Source organism: Cervus canadensis, chromosome 22, assembly GCF_019320065.1.
Source record: "Cervus canadensis isolate Bull #8, Minnesota chromosome 22, ASM1932006v1, whole genome shotgun sequence".
In the NCBI taxonomy this organism is placed as follows: domain Eukaryota; kingdom Metazoa; phylum Chordata; class Mammalia; order Artiodactyla; family Cervidae; genus Cervus; species Cervus canadensis.
Window position 1 is genome coordinate 55,325,746 of NC_057407.1, and position 18,790 is coordinate 55,344,535.

The 18,790-nt window shown below is 40.2% G+C and overlaps 1 protein-coding gene across 3 annotated transcripts in view; it reads right to left on the reverse strand.

Moving 5' to 3' along the window:
- The window catches only part of RBMS3 (RNA binding motif single stranded interacting protein 3), a 1,027,957-nt gene extending 1,010,376 nt beyond the window's left edge, over window positions 1-17,581 (reverse strand). For all 3 annotated transcript variants that reach the window (XM_043442422.1, XM_043442424.1, XM_043442423.1), the window contains exon 1: window positions 17,540-17,581. In XM_043442422.1, coding sequence (XP_043298357.1) covers window positions 17,540-17,566 — 27 coding nt within the window. In that variant the 5' untranslated portion in view covers window positions 17,567-17,581. The remainder of the gene's footprint in view (window positions 1-17,539) is intronic.
- Between the last annotated feature and the right edge of the window lie 1,209 nt (window positions 17,582-18,790).

An 18,790-nucleotide genomic window follows, 5' to 3' on the forward strand; every position in this document is an offset into this window, starting at 1 on the left:
ATATTTGGACCAGAACACAAGGGCCATGAAGCAGAGCATAGGAAGATGCAGTCATACACTTAAATTTTATGAAGTGACACATATAATTAATATTTTCATCTGTTTTGATAGATGAGCCTGAGAAGTACTGTTCTAATGCTACAGTGACCTGGGAGAGGGAAGGTCTGTGCTTCTGTTTGTGTGTCTTTTGCTTCCTCATGCAATTTTACAAAGCAAGAACTAGAGTCACTGGGAAGTGGTGGCAAGTAAACAAAATATGTGAAAAGAAATCTTTCTTCTGCACAGGACGTAACTAGCTGTGACATTCAAGATCACTCAAGGTCAGAGTGTCAAATGCTGTGGTTGAAGTTAAAAGAAGTTGGAAATTTTAAGATCCACAGTAATAATGACAGTGGGGTGGCTGAATGAGGTGTGATCAGACCCCACGCCAAGATATGAATAACCTTAGAAGTGTTACAAGGTTTCGACTAGCCTGGCATCAGCCTTGAACTAGAAATCTGACTGGGCCAAGCGCCTCCCCTACCTTTATGAGCACCTTCTTTATGATTCTTTATAGCATCATCTTCAACCTCAGAGAAATGACAAATCAGGGACATTCCCACCTTCCTACTAATCCAAAGATGTTCTTTGCTTATGGTTGACATACTTCTACAAACAGTGGTCTTACTAGTAAACATTTAATACTAGTTAAAGCAATTTAAAACATAAATTGCTCAGGAGTAATTTAGAATTCAAAGAGACTTTTTTAGGGAAATATATGGGGTTTCCACTCTCTATCTATCTATCATCTATCCATTCATATTTATCTGTCTATCCGCTTTTCACTATATATTGATTTCTGATCAGTTAATCTTTCCTCTTTTAGAAACATAATCTTTTATATACAATCCTATTTTTAGTGCCCATGAAAGAGTACTATTTGCTGCATATTTGGGTTTTAATATTACAAGAAAACATCTAGAAAGGTGGGTAGAATCATGCCCCATTGCCCCCCAAAGATGCCCATGTCCTAATTCTCAAAATCTATAAGTATATTATTATCTCAAATAGCAAAGGGGACTTTGCAGACAGGATTAAGGGCACTGAGATGGGAAGATTATTTTAGATGATCTGGGTGAAGCTGTGTAACCACAGGGGTCCCTATAAGAGGGAGGCAGTAGTGTCAGTGTCAGAGAATGAGATGCAACAGAAGTAAAGGCAAGAGGGGGAAAGAAGAGGAGATTTGAAGATGCTGAGCACCTGGCTTTGAAGATAGAAGAAGGGGCCATGTGCCAGGAAGGCACGTAGCCTCTCCAGGCTGGCAAGGGCAAAAGAGTGAATTCTCCCCTAAAGGCTCCAGGAGGAGTACTGTCCTGCTAACACTAGATATTTTGTTGTTTTAAACCCGTAAATCTATGGCAAGTTTTTATAGAAGCAATAGGAAACAGACCCAGACTCCAGCACTGCAAGTGGGCTGCTGCTATTAAAAACAACTGAAAATGTAGAAGTAGCTTTGGAACTGGGCAATGGGATGGAAAAATGCTGCTGACCAGGACAGGAAAGGTCTAGATCACCTTAAAAAGACTATAGGTAAAAATGTGGATATTGATGACTTTGCTAAGGAGGACTTAAATGAAAATGAGGAGTGCAGTTAAGAAAACCTAAATTTTCTTAAAGGATATTTAAGTAGGCTGATTCTTGTTGATCCATGACAGAAAACTACAAAATTCTGAAGAACAATTATCCTTCAATTAAAAAAAAAGAATATTTAAGCAGACTGCTGGTAGAAATGTGAACTTCAGAGGCATTGCAAGCAAGGGGCAAGGACAGGAGGAATGTGACTGAAATTGGAGGGAAGAGGACTCATATATACTGTCATAAAGCTTAACTGACATAGGTCCTTCAAACATGTGGAAAGTGGTCGCTCTAAGTAGTAACTTAAGATACTTAACTAGAGATTCCCAAGCAAATTGTTGAAGGTATGGCTTGGTTTCTTTTTGCTGTTTGTAGTAAGTGTGACAGGAAAGAAAAGATTTGAGGAAAGAAGTTTTAAACAATTGAAGAAAACAAAAGCCAGGACTTGATGATTTTAGAAATCCTCAGCCAATCCAGATGTTTTAAAACCTGTGATTGTAGGACTTCTCAACTCTACAACTATAAGAGAATAAATTTTTGTCATTTTAAGCCAGTAAATTTGTGGCATTTGTTACACTGGCAAAAAGAAGCTAACACAGTATTCAAGATGAGAAGGCCCTGGTGGATAAAGAAGACAGTCACTGGCAGGGAAAACATCTGAGAGGCAGGACTCAGCTGGCGACTCTCATGGACGCTGATGCTTCCTGCTGCCCCATTTCCCTCACTTCTGTGGGGCCTGTGACAACTGCAGCTTCAACAAACCAGCCCCAAACGTGGTGACCTACACATCCCAATATATAATCCGTCACAAGTCTAAGGGTCACCTGGCACCTCTGATGGGCTCACCTCTGGGCTGCAGTCAGCTAGGAAGCCTGCTGGGTTCTGGCTGGTCACACTTGGCCCCAACGGAGATGACTTAACTCATCTCCACACTCTCTCCCTCTCCTGGAGGCTGGCCTGGCTTGTTCTCATGGCAGGGGCAGTGCTCCAGTAGAGAACCCAGGAGCATGCAAGGCCACTTGAGGCCAGGACTCCGAACCGATACACCATCCCTTCCGCCTTCCAAAGGAAGCCCTACAGCCCGCCCTGAGCAAAAGGTACAGAAACAGACAGACTCTGCCTCTGAAATGGAGGCATTGCAAAGCCCTGCTAACACAGGTTACAGGAATGGGTGAAAAAATGGACATATCTGTACATCAGTGTAATGCTGTGTTCATGATAGAGACACTGATAATGACTCTTCAAATGGGAGTTAGGCCCAGGAACCTAGATGGATCTGCAAAACTTCAGTTTCTTAAATCATTCAACTAATAGCATGGTGCGGAGCCTGGAGATAGAGGGAAGGAGGGAAAGAGAAAAGAACCAAAAACTGACTCAGTGGTATACCCTTTGATGGCAGAGCCAGAAAAGAGACTACAAAGCTTGGCTTCCCCCTCCAGTGGGGATGAACCACTGAGACGTGGTTTATTACCACTGGGATGGCTTTTTCTGCAATCTCACAAGCACAGAATCGTCCTGATTGTCAATGACATCAGATTTGCAGTAATCATCTTCTGACATATTGACTATAATTCTTAGGTTTACTCTGAATCTATTAAAGCACATTTCTTTTAAAAAGAATGAACCTACATAACCAACTCTTAAACAGAAAAAAAAAAGTATGCAATTAGCCTGAAAGTCAGCCAAAAGAGAGCAAACATTGAAAATAAGGCCCATCACATACACATTACGTTACATTTTTAATTCCTTAGAAACAGTATTGCCCAGTTATCCAGAATAATAAAGACCTGACCAGTACCACAAAATGTTTAACAGAGAAACGTGTGAGACAAGAGGTACTTTTACCCAGAGAAACAGTTTTATGACTCATATCCCCCACTCCCATCAGGAATTCATAAAGAATAACTCAAGATGGGTTGGCTAGATCAATAGAAATAGACAATATTGTAAAGATGCTTAGATTAATCATAGTTTGATTGCTGAGTTCTACCTAAATTGATTCCAGTATTTTTTAAGATTTTTCTAGATTAAAAAAAAAAAAAAAAGATATTTGAAACTTCCCTGGTAGTCCAGTGGTTAAGACTCTGCACTCCCAGTTCAGGGGGCCGGGGTTCAAAAGCTTGTCAGGGAACTAGATCACCACATACCTCAACTAAGAGTTTACATGCTGCAACTAAAGATCGCACACGCTGAGATGAAGATCCATACACAGCAACAGAGACCCTGTCTGCCGCTACAAAGACCCTGCACAGCCAAATACATTTAAAAAGTAACACACTTCAAAAAAATTGTTTGGAAGCTGAGCCTAAGCTATTTTAGCCTAATAATATAAATGCTTTCCTTTGTCAGCATTAGACAAGCATGTCACATATGTAAAGCATTTTCATAAAAGCCATGCAATTGAATCTTCACTATCACCCCATGAGGTGGGCACTGCTGTCCCATTCAAAGTGATTCAACAGTTTATGCAAGGCTATGCCACAACCAAGCTCTAAGGTTGGGATTTGATCCGAAATCAAAGGAAGTAATCTTGTTGCAGCTCTTCTTGCCTCCTATGACCTCCTATGTGAAAGTGGAAGTGATAGGCTAAAGAGTAAACCTGGGATACTAAAAGTGAAGGTGTGTACTCACTGGTGATACTCAGATGTGTTCCAGGTCACAGTCATTAATAGGGTTTACCAGATCTCACTGAATCCCTACCTCTCACATGTAGAAGATTTGCCCCCTTTTCCACTTGTGAATGGATGGGATCAAGTGCCTAGATCTGGTCCCTGGCATGAGAGAAGTGAAAGGTGAGTCACATCTGAGGCACGCCTGGTCAAGGAGCAACCAAGTCTTCCTTTGTCTCCAGACCATGTCAGGGATGTTGAACATGCCTGGGGTCTCAAGTGAGGCCAGGAGAGCAGAGAGGGAGCCCTGTTGCCTGGAACAGGTAGGCCCTGAGAGCCAGGACCCAGGCTTTGCTGATCTAAGCCTCTGGCATGTGGGGGCTGCTGGCTACAGCAGCACAGTCTAGCACATCCTCACTGCCACATGTGATGCTCATGCTCCCCAAGAGAAGATGTTCTGTGGCTTGCACCAAATGCATACACTAATCTACTTGCTAAGAGTAACCAACTAACTTCAACATCACAATGAAACACATGGCTGGGGGGGAGGGAGTACAGAAGATGGCAGAGGAATAGGACGGGGAGACCACTTTCTCCCCCAGAAAATCATTGAAGGATCATTTGAACGCTGAGCAAATTCCACAAAACAACTGCTGAACGCTGGCAGAGGACACCAGGCACCCAGAAAGGCAGCCCATTCTCTTTGAAAGCAGGTAGGACAAAATATAAAAGATAAAAAGAGAGACAAAAGTTAGGGACGGAGACCCGTCCCGGGGAGGGAGCCGTGAAGGAGAAGTTTCCAAACAATAGGAAACCCGCTCACTGGCGGGTCTGTGGGGAGTTTTGGAATCTCAGAGGGCAACATAATTAGGAGGGGGGAAAAAAAAAAAGAACCCACAGATTATGTGCCTAGCCACGACTTCCAGTGGAGAGGTAACCCGGATGCTCCAGCCCGACAGCAGCAGCGGGGGCTGAACAGGGAGGCGCAGGTTGCCTGTTTAGTGTGGGGACCAGGCCTCAATGCCCTGAGGACAATCTGAGAGACCTCACGTGAGATAGCAACCCAAACTGTGGGATAGCCAGAGAGGAAAAAAGAGAGAGAGAGAGAACTTTCCCATGACAACATGGCTTGCTCACAGAACAAAGGATTGAGTGAACAGCAGAGGAGAGCTAAGCAGCTACAGACTGGCCCCTCTGCCCGCCGGAGGCAGAGCGGCAGGTGGGCAACAGCCAGGGCCAGAAGGTGAGGGGCAATCTCGGCCCCAGAGACGTCATCCTCCACGAAACTGTGAGCAGGCTCCCAGTTGCTAACCAAGCCTTCCTGGGATCCTGGATGGTTGACATCCGCCAGAAGGGTCGCAGTCAGAGATCAGCTCCCCCGAGGAGACACACGGCAAACCTGAGACGGTGCTCTTGCAGTGCACTCGGGAAACCGAGGGGCTGGGACGGGGAGGTGATAAGATGCTCCGCCCAGCTGGGAGAGTGTGCTAGCCAAGCACCTGGTCACCCGAGCTCCTCGAACCTGGGAAGGGCACAAAACGCAGGCCCAACCGAGCCTGTGCCTTTGTGGAGTACCCGAGAACCTGAACCTGAGAGGCTTAGACTTGGGAAGTGCACACAACCCAGGGTCTGCTTTAGACAGAGCCCCTGCAGAGCAACCTGGAGCCTGAGCAGCGTAGATGGGGAAAGCACACACGCCGTGAGTGGGGGCAAACCCAGTGTGGCTGAGACACTGTGAGCCTGGCTGAGACACTGCGAGCTCCCACACACGCCAGTGAGATCTGCCTGCAGGCTTCCTCCCTCCCCACAGCACGACTGAACAAGTGAGCCTAAAAAAGTGACCACCTTCGCCCCCTTGTGTCAGGGCGGAAATCAGACACTGAAGAGACCTGCAAACAGGGGAAGCCAAAATAAACAAAGAAGAGGGAACCGCTCTGGAAGTGACAGGTGCAACAGATTAAAGCCCTGTAGTTAGCACTGACTACATTAAAAGGGGCCTATAGACCTTGAGAAGACGCATAAGCTGGAACAAGGAACGACCTGAAACTGAACTGACCCCACACTGCCCTCAACCGCTCCAGAGATACAGCTCCTAGATACAGTTTACTATCATTTTTTTTAATTTGTTAATTATTTTTTATTTTTAAGTTCTTTATTACTCCTTTAATTTTCATTTTTATAACCTACTATTACCTTGCCAAAAAAGACCCTATTTTTAAAGCAAATTTCATATATATAAATTTTTTATAATTTTTGAGGTTTTGTTTTGTTAATATTGTATTTTTGAGAGTCTAACCTATACTCTAGATTTTTAATCTTTGTTTTTTGGTTTTTGTTATCAGTTTTGTACCTTTAAGAATCCAATCTTCAGTGCCCATTTTTACTTAGGAGTGTGATTACTGGCTTGATTGCTCTCTCCCTTCTGACTCTCCTTTTTCTCCCCCAGGTCACCTCTATCTCCTCCCTCCCTCTTCTCTTCTCTACCCAACTCTGTGAATCTTTTTGGGTGTTCTGGGCTATGGAGAACACTTAGAAAACTGATTACTGGCTATATTGGTCTCTCTCCTTTTGACTCCCCCTTTTCTCCTCCTGGTCACCTTTATCTCCTTCCTCCCTCCTCTCTTCTCTATGTAACACTGTGAACCTCTCTGAGGGTTCCAGACTGTGGAGAGCACATAGGGAATTGATTACTGGCTAGACTGCTCTCTCCCTTTTCAATTTCTCCTCTTCTCCTGGTCACCTCTATCTCCCTCCTCCCTCCTCTTCTCCATGTAACTCTGTGAACCTCTCTGGGTGTCCCTCACTGTGGAGAATCTTTTCATCATTAACCTAGATGTTTTGTCATGGGTGTTGTACGGATGGAGAAGTCTTGAGACTACTGTAAGAATAAGAGTGAAAGCCAGAGGCAGGAGGCTTAAACCCAAAACTTGAGAACTCCAGAAAACTCCTGACTCCAGGGAACATTAATCGACAAGAGATCGTCCAAAAGCCTCCATACCTGCACTTAAACCAAGCTCCACCCAAGAGCCAACAAGTTTCAGAGCAAAACATGCCAAACTAATTCTCTAGCAATGCAGGAATATAACCCTGAGCATTAAAATACAGGCAGCCAAAAGACACCTAACCCATAGACACCTCAAAACTCACTAATGGACACTACATTGCACTCCAGAGAGAGAAGATCCAGCTCCACCCACCAGAACTGATGCAAGCTTCCCCAACCAGGAAACCTTGACAAGTCACTCGTCCAACCCCACCCACAGGGAGGTACCTCCAAAATAAAGAGGAACCACAAACTACTAGCATATAGAAAGGCCACCCCCCCAAAAAAAAAAAAAGAAAGGCCACCCCAAACACAGCAATCTAAACAAGATGAAAAGGCAGAGAAATACTCAGCAGGTAAAGGAACGTGATAAATGCCCACCAACCCAAACAAAAGAGGAGGAGATAGGGAGTCTACCTGAAAAAGAATTCAGAATAATGATAGTGAAAATAATCCAAAATCTTGAAAACAAAACGGAGTTACAGATAAACAGTCTGGAGACAAAGACTGAGGAGATGCAAGAAAAGTTTAACAAGGACCTAGAATAAAAAGAGTCAATCAATAATAAATAATGCAATAACTGAGATCAAAAACACTCTGGAGGGAACCAACAGTAGAATAACTGAGGCAGAAGACAGAAAAGGTGAGGTGGAAGATAGAATGGTGGAAATAAATGAAGCAGAGAGGGAAAAAGGAAAAAAAGAATTAAAAGAAATGAGGGCAACCTCAGAGACCGCTGGGACAATGTCAAACGCCCCAACATTCAAATCACATGAGTTCTAGAAGAAGACAAAAAGAAAGGTCATGAGAAAATACTTGAGGAGATAATAATTGAAAACTTCCCTAAAATGGGGAAGGAAATAGCCACCCAAGTCCAAGAAACCCAGAGAGTCCCAAATAGGATAAATACAAGGCGAAACACCCCAAGATACATATTAATCAAATTAATAAAGATCAAACACAAAGAACAAATATTAAAAGCAGCAAGGGAAAAACAAATAACACACAGGGGATTCCCATAAGGATAACAGCTGATCTTTCAATAGAAACTCTTCAGGCCAGAATGGAATGGCAGGACATACTTAAAGTGATGAAAGAGAAAAACCTACAACCCAGATTACTGTACCCAGCAAGGATTTCATTCAAATATGAAGGAGAAATTAAAAGCTTTACAGACAAGCAAAAGCTGAGAGAATTCAGCACCACCAAACCAGCTCTTCAACAAATGCTAAAGGATTTTCTCTAGAAAGGAAACACAGAACAGGTTTATAAACTCGAACCCAAAATAACAAAGTAAATGGCAATGGGATCATACTTATCAATAATTACCTTAAATGTAAATTGGTTGAATGCCCCAACCAAAAGACAAAGACTGGCTGAATGGATACAAAAACAAGACTCCTATATATGCTGTCTACAAGAGACCCACCTCAAAACAAGGGACGCAAACAGACTGAACGTGAAGGGTTGGAAAAAGATATTTCATGCAAATGGAGACCAAAAGAAAGCAGGATTAGCAACACTCATAACAGAAAAAATAGGCTTTGAAATAAAGGCCGTGAAAAGAGACAAAGAAGGACACTACATAATGATCAAAGGATCAATCCAAGAAGAAGATATAACAATTATAAATCTATATGCACCCAACATAGGAGCACTGCAACATGTAAGGAGAATGCTAACAAGTATGAAAAGGGAAACAGTAACACAATGACAGTGGGAGACTTTAATGCCACACTCACACCTATGGTAGATCAACTAAACAGAAAAATTAGCAAGGAAACACAAACTTTAAATGATACAATAGACCAGTTACATCGAATTAATATCTATAGGACATTTCAACCCAAAACAATGAATTTCACCTTTTTCTCAAGCGCACACGGAACCTTCTCCAAGACAGGTCATATCCTGGGCCATAAATCTAGCCTTGGTAAGTTCAAAAAAAATGAAATCATCCAAGCATCTTTTCTGATCACAATGCAGTAAGATTAGAGGTCCACTATTCCAGTACTCTTGCCTGGAAAATCCCATGGATGGAGAAGCATGGTAGGTTACAGTCCATGGGGGTCGCAAAGAGTCGGACACGACTGAGCAACTTCACTCACTCACTCACTCACTCACAGGAAAAAAAAGAACTATTAAAAATACAAACATATGGAAGCTAAACAACACACTTCTGAATAACCAACAAATCACATACAAAATCAAAAAAGAAATCAAAATATGCATAGAAACAAGTGAAAATGAAAACACAACAACCCAAAACCTATGGGATTCAGTAAAAGCAGTGCTAAGGGGAAGGTTCATAGCAATACAAGCTTACCTCAAGAAACAAGAGAAAAATCAAATAAATAACTTAACTCTACATGTAAAGCTACTAGAAAAAGAAGAAATGAAGAACCCCAGAGTTGGTAGAAGGAAAGAAATTATGAAAACTAGGGCAGAAATAAATGAAAAAGAAACAAAGGAGACCACAGCAAAACTCCACAAAGCTAAAAGCTGGTTCTTTGAGAAGATAAATAACACTGACAAACCATTAGACAGATTCATCAAGAAAAAAAGGGAGAAGAATCAAATCAACAAAATTAGAAATGAAAATGGAGAAATCACAACAGACAACACAGAAATACAAAGGATCATAAGAGACTACTATCAGCATCTATACGCCAGTAAAATGGACAACTTGGAAGAAATGGACAAATTCTTAGAAAAGTATAACTTTCCAAAACTGAACCAGGAAGAAATAGAAAATCTGAACAGACCCATCACAAGCACGGAAATCGAAACTGTAATCAGAAATCTTTCAACAAACAAAAGCCCAGGACCAGAGAGCTTCACAGCTGAATTCTACCAAAAATTTAGAGAAGAGCTAACACTTGTCCTACTCAAACTCTTCCATAAAATTGCAGAGGAAGGTAAACTTCCAAACTCATTCTATGAGGCCACCATCACCCTAATGCCAAAACCAGGCAAAGATGCCACAAAAAAAAGAAAACTACAGGCCAATATCACTGATGAACATAACACAAAAATCCTTAACAAAATTCTAGCACACAGAATCCAACAACATATTAAAAAGATCATACATCATGACCAAGTGGGCTTTATCCCAGGGATGTAAGGATTCTTCAACAATGCAAATCAATCAATGTGATACACCACATTAACAAATTGAAAGATAAAAACCATATGATATCTCAATAGATGCAGAGAAAGCCTTTGACAAAATTCAACATCCATTTATGACAAAAACCCTCCAGAGAGCAGGCACAGAAGGAATATACCTCAACATAATAAAAGCCATATATGATAAACCCACAACAAACATTATCCTTAATGGTGAAAAATCGAAAGCATTTCCCCTAAAGCCAGGAACAAGACAAGGATGCCCACTCTCACCACTACTACTCAACATAGTTTTGGTAGTTTTAGCCACAGCAATCAGAGAAAAAAAAAATAAAAGGAATCCAGACTAGAAAAGAAGAAGTAAAACTCTCACTATTTGCAGATGACATGATCCTCTACATAGAAAACTCTAAAGACTCCACCAGAAAATTGCTAGAGCTAATCAATGAACATAGTAAAGCTGCAGGATATAAAATTAACACACAGAAATCCCTTGCATTCCTATACACTAACAATGAGAGAACAGAAAGAGAAATTAAGGAAACAATTCCATTCACCATTGCAACAAAAAGAATAAAATACTTAGGAATAAATCTACCTAAAGAAACAAAAGACCTATATATAGAAAACTATAAAACACTGATGAAAGAAATCAAAGATGACACAAATAGATGGAGAAATACACCATGTTCAGGGATCAAAATAATGAATATAGTGAAAATGAGTATACTACCCAAAGCAATCTATAGATTCAAGGCAATCCCTATCAAGCTACCAATGGTATTTTTCAGAGAACTAGAACAAATAATTTCACAATTTGTATGGAAATACAAAAGACCTCGAATAGCTAAAGCAATCTTGAGAAGGAAGAATGGAACTGGAGGAATCAACCTGCCTGACTGCAGACTATACTACAAAGCTACAGTCATCAAGATTGTATGGTACTGGCATAAAGACAGAAAAATATATCAATGGAACAAAATAGAAAACCCAGAGATAAATCCATGCACCTATGGACACCTAATCTTTGACAAAGGAGTCAAGAATATACAATGGAGTAAAGATCATCTCTTTAGCAAGTGGTGCTGGGAAAACTGGTCAACCACTTGTAAAAGAATGAAACTAGAACACTTTCTAACACCATACACAAAAAAAACCAACTCAAAACGGATTAAAGATCTAAATGTAAGACCAGAAACTATAAAACTCCTAGAGGAAAACAGGCAAAACACTCTCTGACATAAATCACAGCAAGATCCTCTATGACTCACCTCCCAGAGTAATGGAAATAAAAGCAAAAATAAACAAATGGGACCTAATCAAACTTAAACGCTTTTGCGCAATGAAGGAAACTATAAGCAAGGTGAAAAGACAGCCTTCAGAATGGGAGAAAATAATAGCAAATGAAGCAAGTGACAAAGAATTAATCTCAAAAATACAGAAGAAGCTCCTGCAGCTCAATTCCAGAAAAATAAATGACCCAATCAAAAAAATGGGCCAAAGAACTAAACAGACATTTCTCCAAAGAAGACATATAGATGGCTAACAAACACATGACAAGATGCTCAATATCACTCATTATCAAAGAAATGCAAATCAAAACCACAATGAGGTACCATTTCACGCCAGTCAGAATGGCTGTTATCCAAAAGTCTACAAGCAATAAATGCTGGAGAGGGTGTGGAGAAAAGGGAACCCTTTTACACTGTTTGTGGGGATGCAAACTAGTACAGCCACTATGGAGAACAGCGTGGAGATTCCTTAAAAAATTGGAAATAGAACTGCCATACGACTCAGCAATCCCTCTGCTGGGCATACACACCGAGGAAACCAGAATTGAAAGAGATGCATGTACTCCAATGTTCATCGCGGCACTGTTTACAACAGCCAGGACATGGAAGCAACCTAGGTGTCCATCGGCAGAAGAATGGATAAGAAAGCTGTGGTACATATACACAATGGAATATTACCCAGATGTTAAAAAGAATGCATTTGAATCAGTTCTAATAAGGTGGATTAAACTGGAGCCTATTATACAGAGTGAAGTAAGTCAGAAAGAAAAACACCAATACAGTATATTAACACATATATATGGAATTTAGAAAGATGGTAATGATGACCTTATATGCGAGACAGCAAAAGAGACACAGACGTAAAGAACAGGCTTTTGAACTCTGTGGGAGAAGGTGAGGGTGGGATGACTTGAGAGAGTAGCATTGAACCATGTATATTACCATATGTGAAATAGATGACCAGTCCAGGTTTGATGCCTAAAACAGGGCACTCAAAGCCAGTGCACTGGTACAACCCAGAGGGATGGGATGGGGAGGGAGGTGGGAGGAGGGTTCAGGATGGGGAACACATGTGCACCCGTGGTTGATTCATGTTAATGGATGGCAAAAACCACTACAATACTGTAAAGTAATTAGCCTCCAATTAAAATAAATACATTAAAAACAAAACAAAACACAGGGCTAACTTAACCAGATATGAACAGAACTGACCTATGCATGAATGAAATAAGAGGTCATTTCCCGGTAATAAAAGAAGTATAATAAAAAAAAAAATGCAGTCTTAACCACTGAATTGTAGGGAAGCCTCCACTATAAGATACTTTATATTACCTTTTAAAATATTAATAGTGAAGTTGTGGGTATTTTTTAAAAATCTCTAATTTGTCACAGACCAATATGTGATCTCGCCATGTGAGTTCATGTGATTCCACTATTTTTTAGCTACTGACCATCTGTGATCCTCTCTGTGAATTTGCAAATTATTTGGTGACATGTACATGGTTAAACTTCTCTAGAAGTTTCTAAAAGCTCACTTTCAATTTCTATACCTAAGTCATCTCAGACCAGTGGTACTTTGGCAGTTCATATAACCATGCTTTTAGTAGCCTTGCTTAACATAACAAAATTTCTTTGATTTGTGTTTAAAGTGAGCTTTACATTTGTAAAACCAGAAATTCAGAATTTTCCATAATTGGCTTAAAAAAAAAACTTGACTTAAGGAAACTGCTAAATAATATTGGGTAGAAATAAGATGCACAGTGTGAAGAGCATTAGTAGGACTTTGATGAAGAAATGAGCAATCTGGGTTCTGTGGATCAGAAACATTTCCTTAGCCAAACTTACTAAGTGTTCTACAAGTTCCTAATGGAAAAGAATTGATTGTGAATACCAAGACATTTTGTATATTCTAGTTCATTGCATAGAAATCATTCCTAGAGACAGAGTAAACTATATATAGTTTCCACTCCCTAGAGAAGGTCTGGTGTTATTGGGTAATCATTTTTTAGTTGGAAAAAAAAAAAAAAACAATTGCAGTATTGGGTAGCTTAGAAAACTTGAATAGATAAATCTGGATTCAAGACTGATAACTCTTATGAGAATTCTAGTTCCCAGTCTGAGCAGATGGAGCAAAAGCAACTTAAGATAAAAAGGTGCCTTCACATAGTTTACTCCTATCTGAGCATGCTACACATTAGAATTTTTATTTAAAACCCGTGTGTATGTATATACATACACAACATACAAATATTACATCTCTGTATATACACCACTGTTTCTCAACCATGGCACTAAATTATGTAACAATGTAGGCCCATAAGCCGTGCTGTGGGGACTGTTCTGGGCATGACAGAATGTTTATTGATTATTATTATTATTTGGGCTGTGATGTGAAGCATGCAGGATTTAGTTCCCCATCAGGATTGAACCTGCACTCCCTGCATTGGAAACACAGAATTTTAACCACTGGACCACAGGTAAGTCTCCATTATAAGATGTTTAGAAGCATCCATGGTCTCTACCCACTAGATACTGTAATATGGCCCCAGTTCTGACAAATAAAAGCATCTTTGGATACTGCCAAGTGCCTCATGGGGGAAAAGTAGTCCCTGATTGAGAATCAGTGATATATACTATGTACATATCTGTTTTAAGCTATTCAGACTGTTACAACAAAATATCATGATGGAATATCTTATAAAGAACAGGAATTTATTTCTTACAGTTCTCAAGGCCAGAGTCCAAGCTCAAGGTGCCAGCACAGTCATGTTTTCCATGAGGGCCCTGGCTCACAGCCTTCTCGTTGTGCCCCTCTTGTTGGGGAAGGGCCGAGGGAATCTGTCTGGAGCATCTTTTACAAGGGTACTAATCCCAATCAGGACTCCACCCTCGTGACCCGAGCACTTCCCAAATGCCCACCTCCTGACATCATTATTCTGAGGGTTAGGATTTCAATACATGAATTGAGGAAGGGAGGGATGGCACAAATATTCAGTCCATAGCAATATTTTTCAACAAATAATCTTAATTTCTTGGGGAAACATGAATGAATCCATCATAATTCATTAAAAAAAAGCAAGCTGATGCATTCTTTTCATGAAAGCAGCATGGGACAAAGTGTTAAGAAATGCATCACTTAGTCAACTTTTTATGAAAGTGATTTAAAGATACTTAAAATCATGTCCTGATTGGGTTTTAAACATACTGTATCAGATACTTGTCTCTGTGAGGCCAAAGTTTAAAATATCAACCAAAAGTAAATGTTAGATATAAAATACTCCCATTATTTGAAGCGGTTAGGAAGGAAAAAATAATGTGGAGACATGTGGGTTCTGCATGTACATTCCAGTCTGTGGGAGGACCAGTCAGAAGACATTCTTTCACTTTCCTCCCAGGACTGGAGGATCCAGCTGGTGTAACCTGCCTCACCCTCATGGAACGGGGAGGATTCCGTCTAGTCAGGCTTTTGGCAGAGTCCTGGCAGCCTTGTCTGTGGGCAGGCGGCCTCCTCACATTTCTGTTACTTTATCCTTGAGAAAGTTGCCATGGAGACTGGCACGGAGACGGCAGTCAGCCAGGCAGAGAGAGGCAGAGTTTCAAGTTGAAAGAAACAAACATGCTCACACACATTCATGCTCCCAAAATACAACCTTGTGTGTACATAACCAACTTTAAAAAAGAACAGGTGGTGTCATCACCTGTTTGGGTAAATGGTTTAACCATTGTTTCTTTTCTAACTTGCCCTAAAAAACAACACCAGGTAAGACCAGTTAATTAAGTAGGAAAATAGTACCTATTAAAAGTAATCCATCACAGCTCAAGAACAGCCAGCTAGTGGGCATGTGATGCCAAAATCCATTTGCTTGGGAAAAAAGAATCATAAGAAGGAAAAGTGATGACACAGTAAACGAAAAGTGCATACTTCTTTTGGTGAAAACAAATGTGATTTGGTCAAATTAAATATTATGAAAAACAGTCCAACATTTTTTACCTGCACATACAAAATATAAAAGGAACATAAGACTTTGCAGGTTTAGTTTTTAATTTTGGAAGAACAGCTGAATGAAGATTATCATTAGCATTCTTCACAGCCTCAGATTTTATCCAATATACGTTGTTTGGAGCACTTTGCACTACAACCTTTGACTCAAGGTGTTTTGTCAAAAGTGATGAGAAAATCCTGAAGGATGTCTGAATTGGTGAGAGGTACATGCAGGAAAAGTCCTAAGTCCTTCAGAATACCCTAAAAGAACATCAGAAACTTACATGCTATGTATACACAAATCACTTAACATTTATTTGGAAAGTGAATCTCTTGTAAGCCAAATACACATAAGAAAATCAGAGTTTCTATCAATATACGTTTTTATTCCCAGCATAAAGACATGCATATAAACAATATGCAGGGAAGCATCTCTGTAATTCAGATTATTGGATTGATGATGGTGCAAACAAGCCATCAAGGAGAAAGAAAAAACACGAGAAAAAAAAATTTTAAGATGAAACTTTCCTTTCTGTTTCTTATGAAAGTGGTGTAGACTTTTCAAAGGCTGGTGGCATCTATGCATGACCAACTAACTCAGAGAGATAACTTGACAACTGTGAACTCTTTTCCTCTCTCCCCTAAGCACACATTCTCTTGGACATATTGCCACACGGGCTCCTGTGTTACCCCAACAAGCTAACCTAAAGCAGTTCACTTAAGGTTTAGGCTGAGGTTTTGTTTTCCAAGTTTGGGAAACACTGCAACATCTTACTCCAGAATAATTGCATATGTATCAAAATTTAGTGTCAATGACCAAACATGTCTGGATTTTACAGAGAAACAACACCTGCTGAAATTGCCAAGAGACTATACAGTCATTCAAGTTGACGAGCATCATGCTGATACCATTCACATCAGTTTGTGGTCCACATGTCAGCAACATCAGCCGTCCACTCGATTTCCTGGTCCCCTTGCCTGATGAGCAACAGAGCAAAAGGCAGAAGTCTATCTAGACAAAAGTAATTTACCCAAACCATCTCCTCTGTAAGCCACAGAAAGAAATACCACTATTTCCATGGTCACACACATGTGACCATGGAAACTGACAGTAATTAACATGAAATTTCACCATCACATTAATGGCAATGCAATGCTTGAATGAAAATCAATTCATTGATTTTGACTGAAAGGGAATCAATTAAAATCAGTTTTCATTTTAAGGCAAAGGGCATGCTCTGAAATAAATGAGAGTTGGGTTTTTATTAGCGAATGAGAAAGTGAGTCCTCACGCTGTGACACAACTCTGTACTGAACTACAACACATTTATGGTACATCAATCTTTCAGAATTCTCACAAAGACATCTTGATAAACTTGTTTAAAAGCTGAACTAAAACCTCCCCCACCCTCTACACATACTCCTGCAATGTTTTGGCATTATGTTCAGCAGAAATGAAGGCAAGAATGTTCAACAAGAGCTATGACTTATAATTTCTTGCAGATGAAAGGAGTAGTGCGCTTTTCAGTCTCCACTAACACATCACTCTTCCACATTCCTTTGATTAAAAGATTTGCAAGTAAAAAGCTTATGAAGTTAGTTTAAAGGTATGCTGGGGAAAATACAAAATAAAAAATAGTGATTTTCTTAAAGAGTTGCAATTATACAGAGGGTAAATTTCCTCCATTGAGAGAAGGCAAAAAGCAAACAGATGGACACTCTACCACAAATTATTTTGTTTATATAAATAAAAGAAATTTCTTCTCTAAGCACTATTAAGCCTAGAGTCATTTCTAACATGCATGATTCTGTTGATAACCTTGGAGGGCAGAGATCAGATTCTGGTTTTGTGTTTAGTCATTCTACTCACCCTCCTATCTGCTCCATTTTTAAGCATTTCTCGATATTCTAGGGACTTCCCTCCTTCTGCCACCTTCACCCCATCTCTTGAAACCAGACCAAAGTCTTCTCTCACCAGGCAGTGTCCTACTATGCTTCTCTGGCTATGAAAACTGACCTGTTCTGTGTTCCACTCCTCTATTACCTCAGACGGTGTTTCCTTGTGTGAAAACCTGATCTACATGCATCCTGCGTGTGCCACGTTCACTTCAGTCGTGTCTGACTCTGCAACCCTATGGACTGGAGCCCTCTGGGCTCCTCTGTCCATGGGATTCTCTGGACAAGAACACTGGAGTGGATGAGTGCATTTAGCAATAGGTGATCTGCTGTTTGGGGCTCACAGCCCCACCTAGCACAGTAGACAGTGCCCCGGGTTCACTGATAATGCTAATTAGAAGAAAAATATGAACTTTGGGGCCACAAAAATGCTTATCATATAGCAGTACATCTGTCTTTTCACCAACGAAGTCCTAAAAGACAATTTAAAATATGTTTTTATAGAGAAAGGGGCCATGAAAGTCCTAACGTGGAAATGCTGCTGTCCAGTGACTTATGCTCTGGATAGCACTTCCCATGTATTACTTTCTTTATTTTCTGCTACCCATTTCTAATTATTTTGGGATAACATTTATGTGATGTGAACATGCCTCAAAAAGAAAAAAAAATCATGAAGCAAAGATCAGATGAGCTACTTTCTAATAACAACCTGAGAATAATCAAACTAAAAATCTAACCTTCACAGAAATGGAGGGATGGTTATAGGTCTAAGGTAGGACCCTGGTTCATGATGACAAAGATGTGATGAGTCACATTTGCAACATGAAGTTTTTTCATGAGCTTTATTTCATGTATAATGAGAAGATATGTCTTTTTTAAAGTATCTCCCATGATAGTGAGTGGTGCAGCTCTTGCACCCTTTAGGACCAATTTCCTGTACTTACCCTCATAAAGACTAGGATTACTGTAACATTTTAGTACTGTTTTAGGAGGCAGAGCAATGAGACTGCATGAGAATGATATCATGTTTAAAGATTTTTGTAAACCATGTTACATAAGAACGCTGAAGAAACCTGGAAATTCAACTCGTCAATCTGTCCTCTTATGTGACAAATGACACACAGCTCTGAAGTACAAAGGAATTCAATAATAATAAAGCAAAAAGGAAATCAGAGGACACGGGTAAATATGAATATATACTTTTATCATTAAACATAGCTCATAT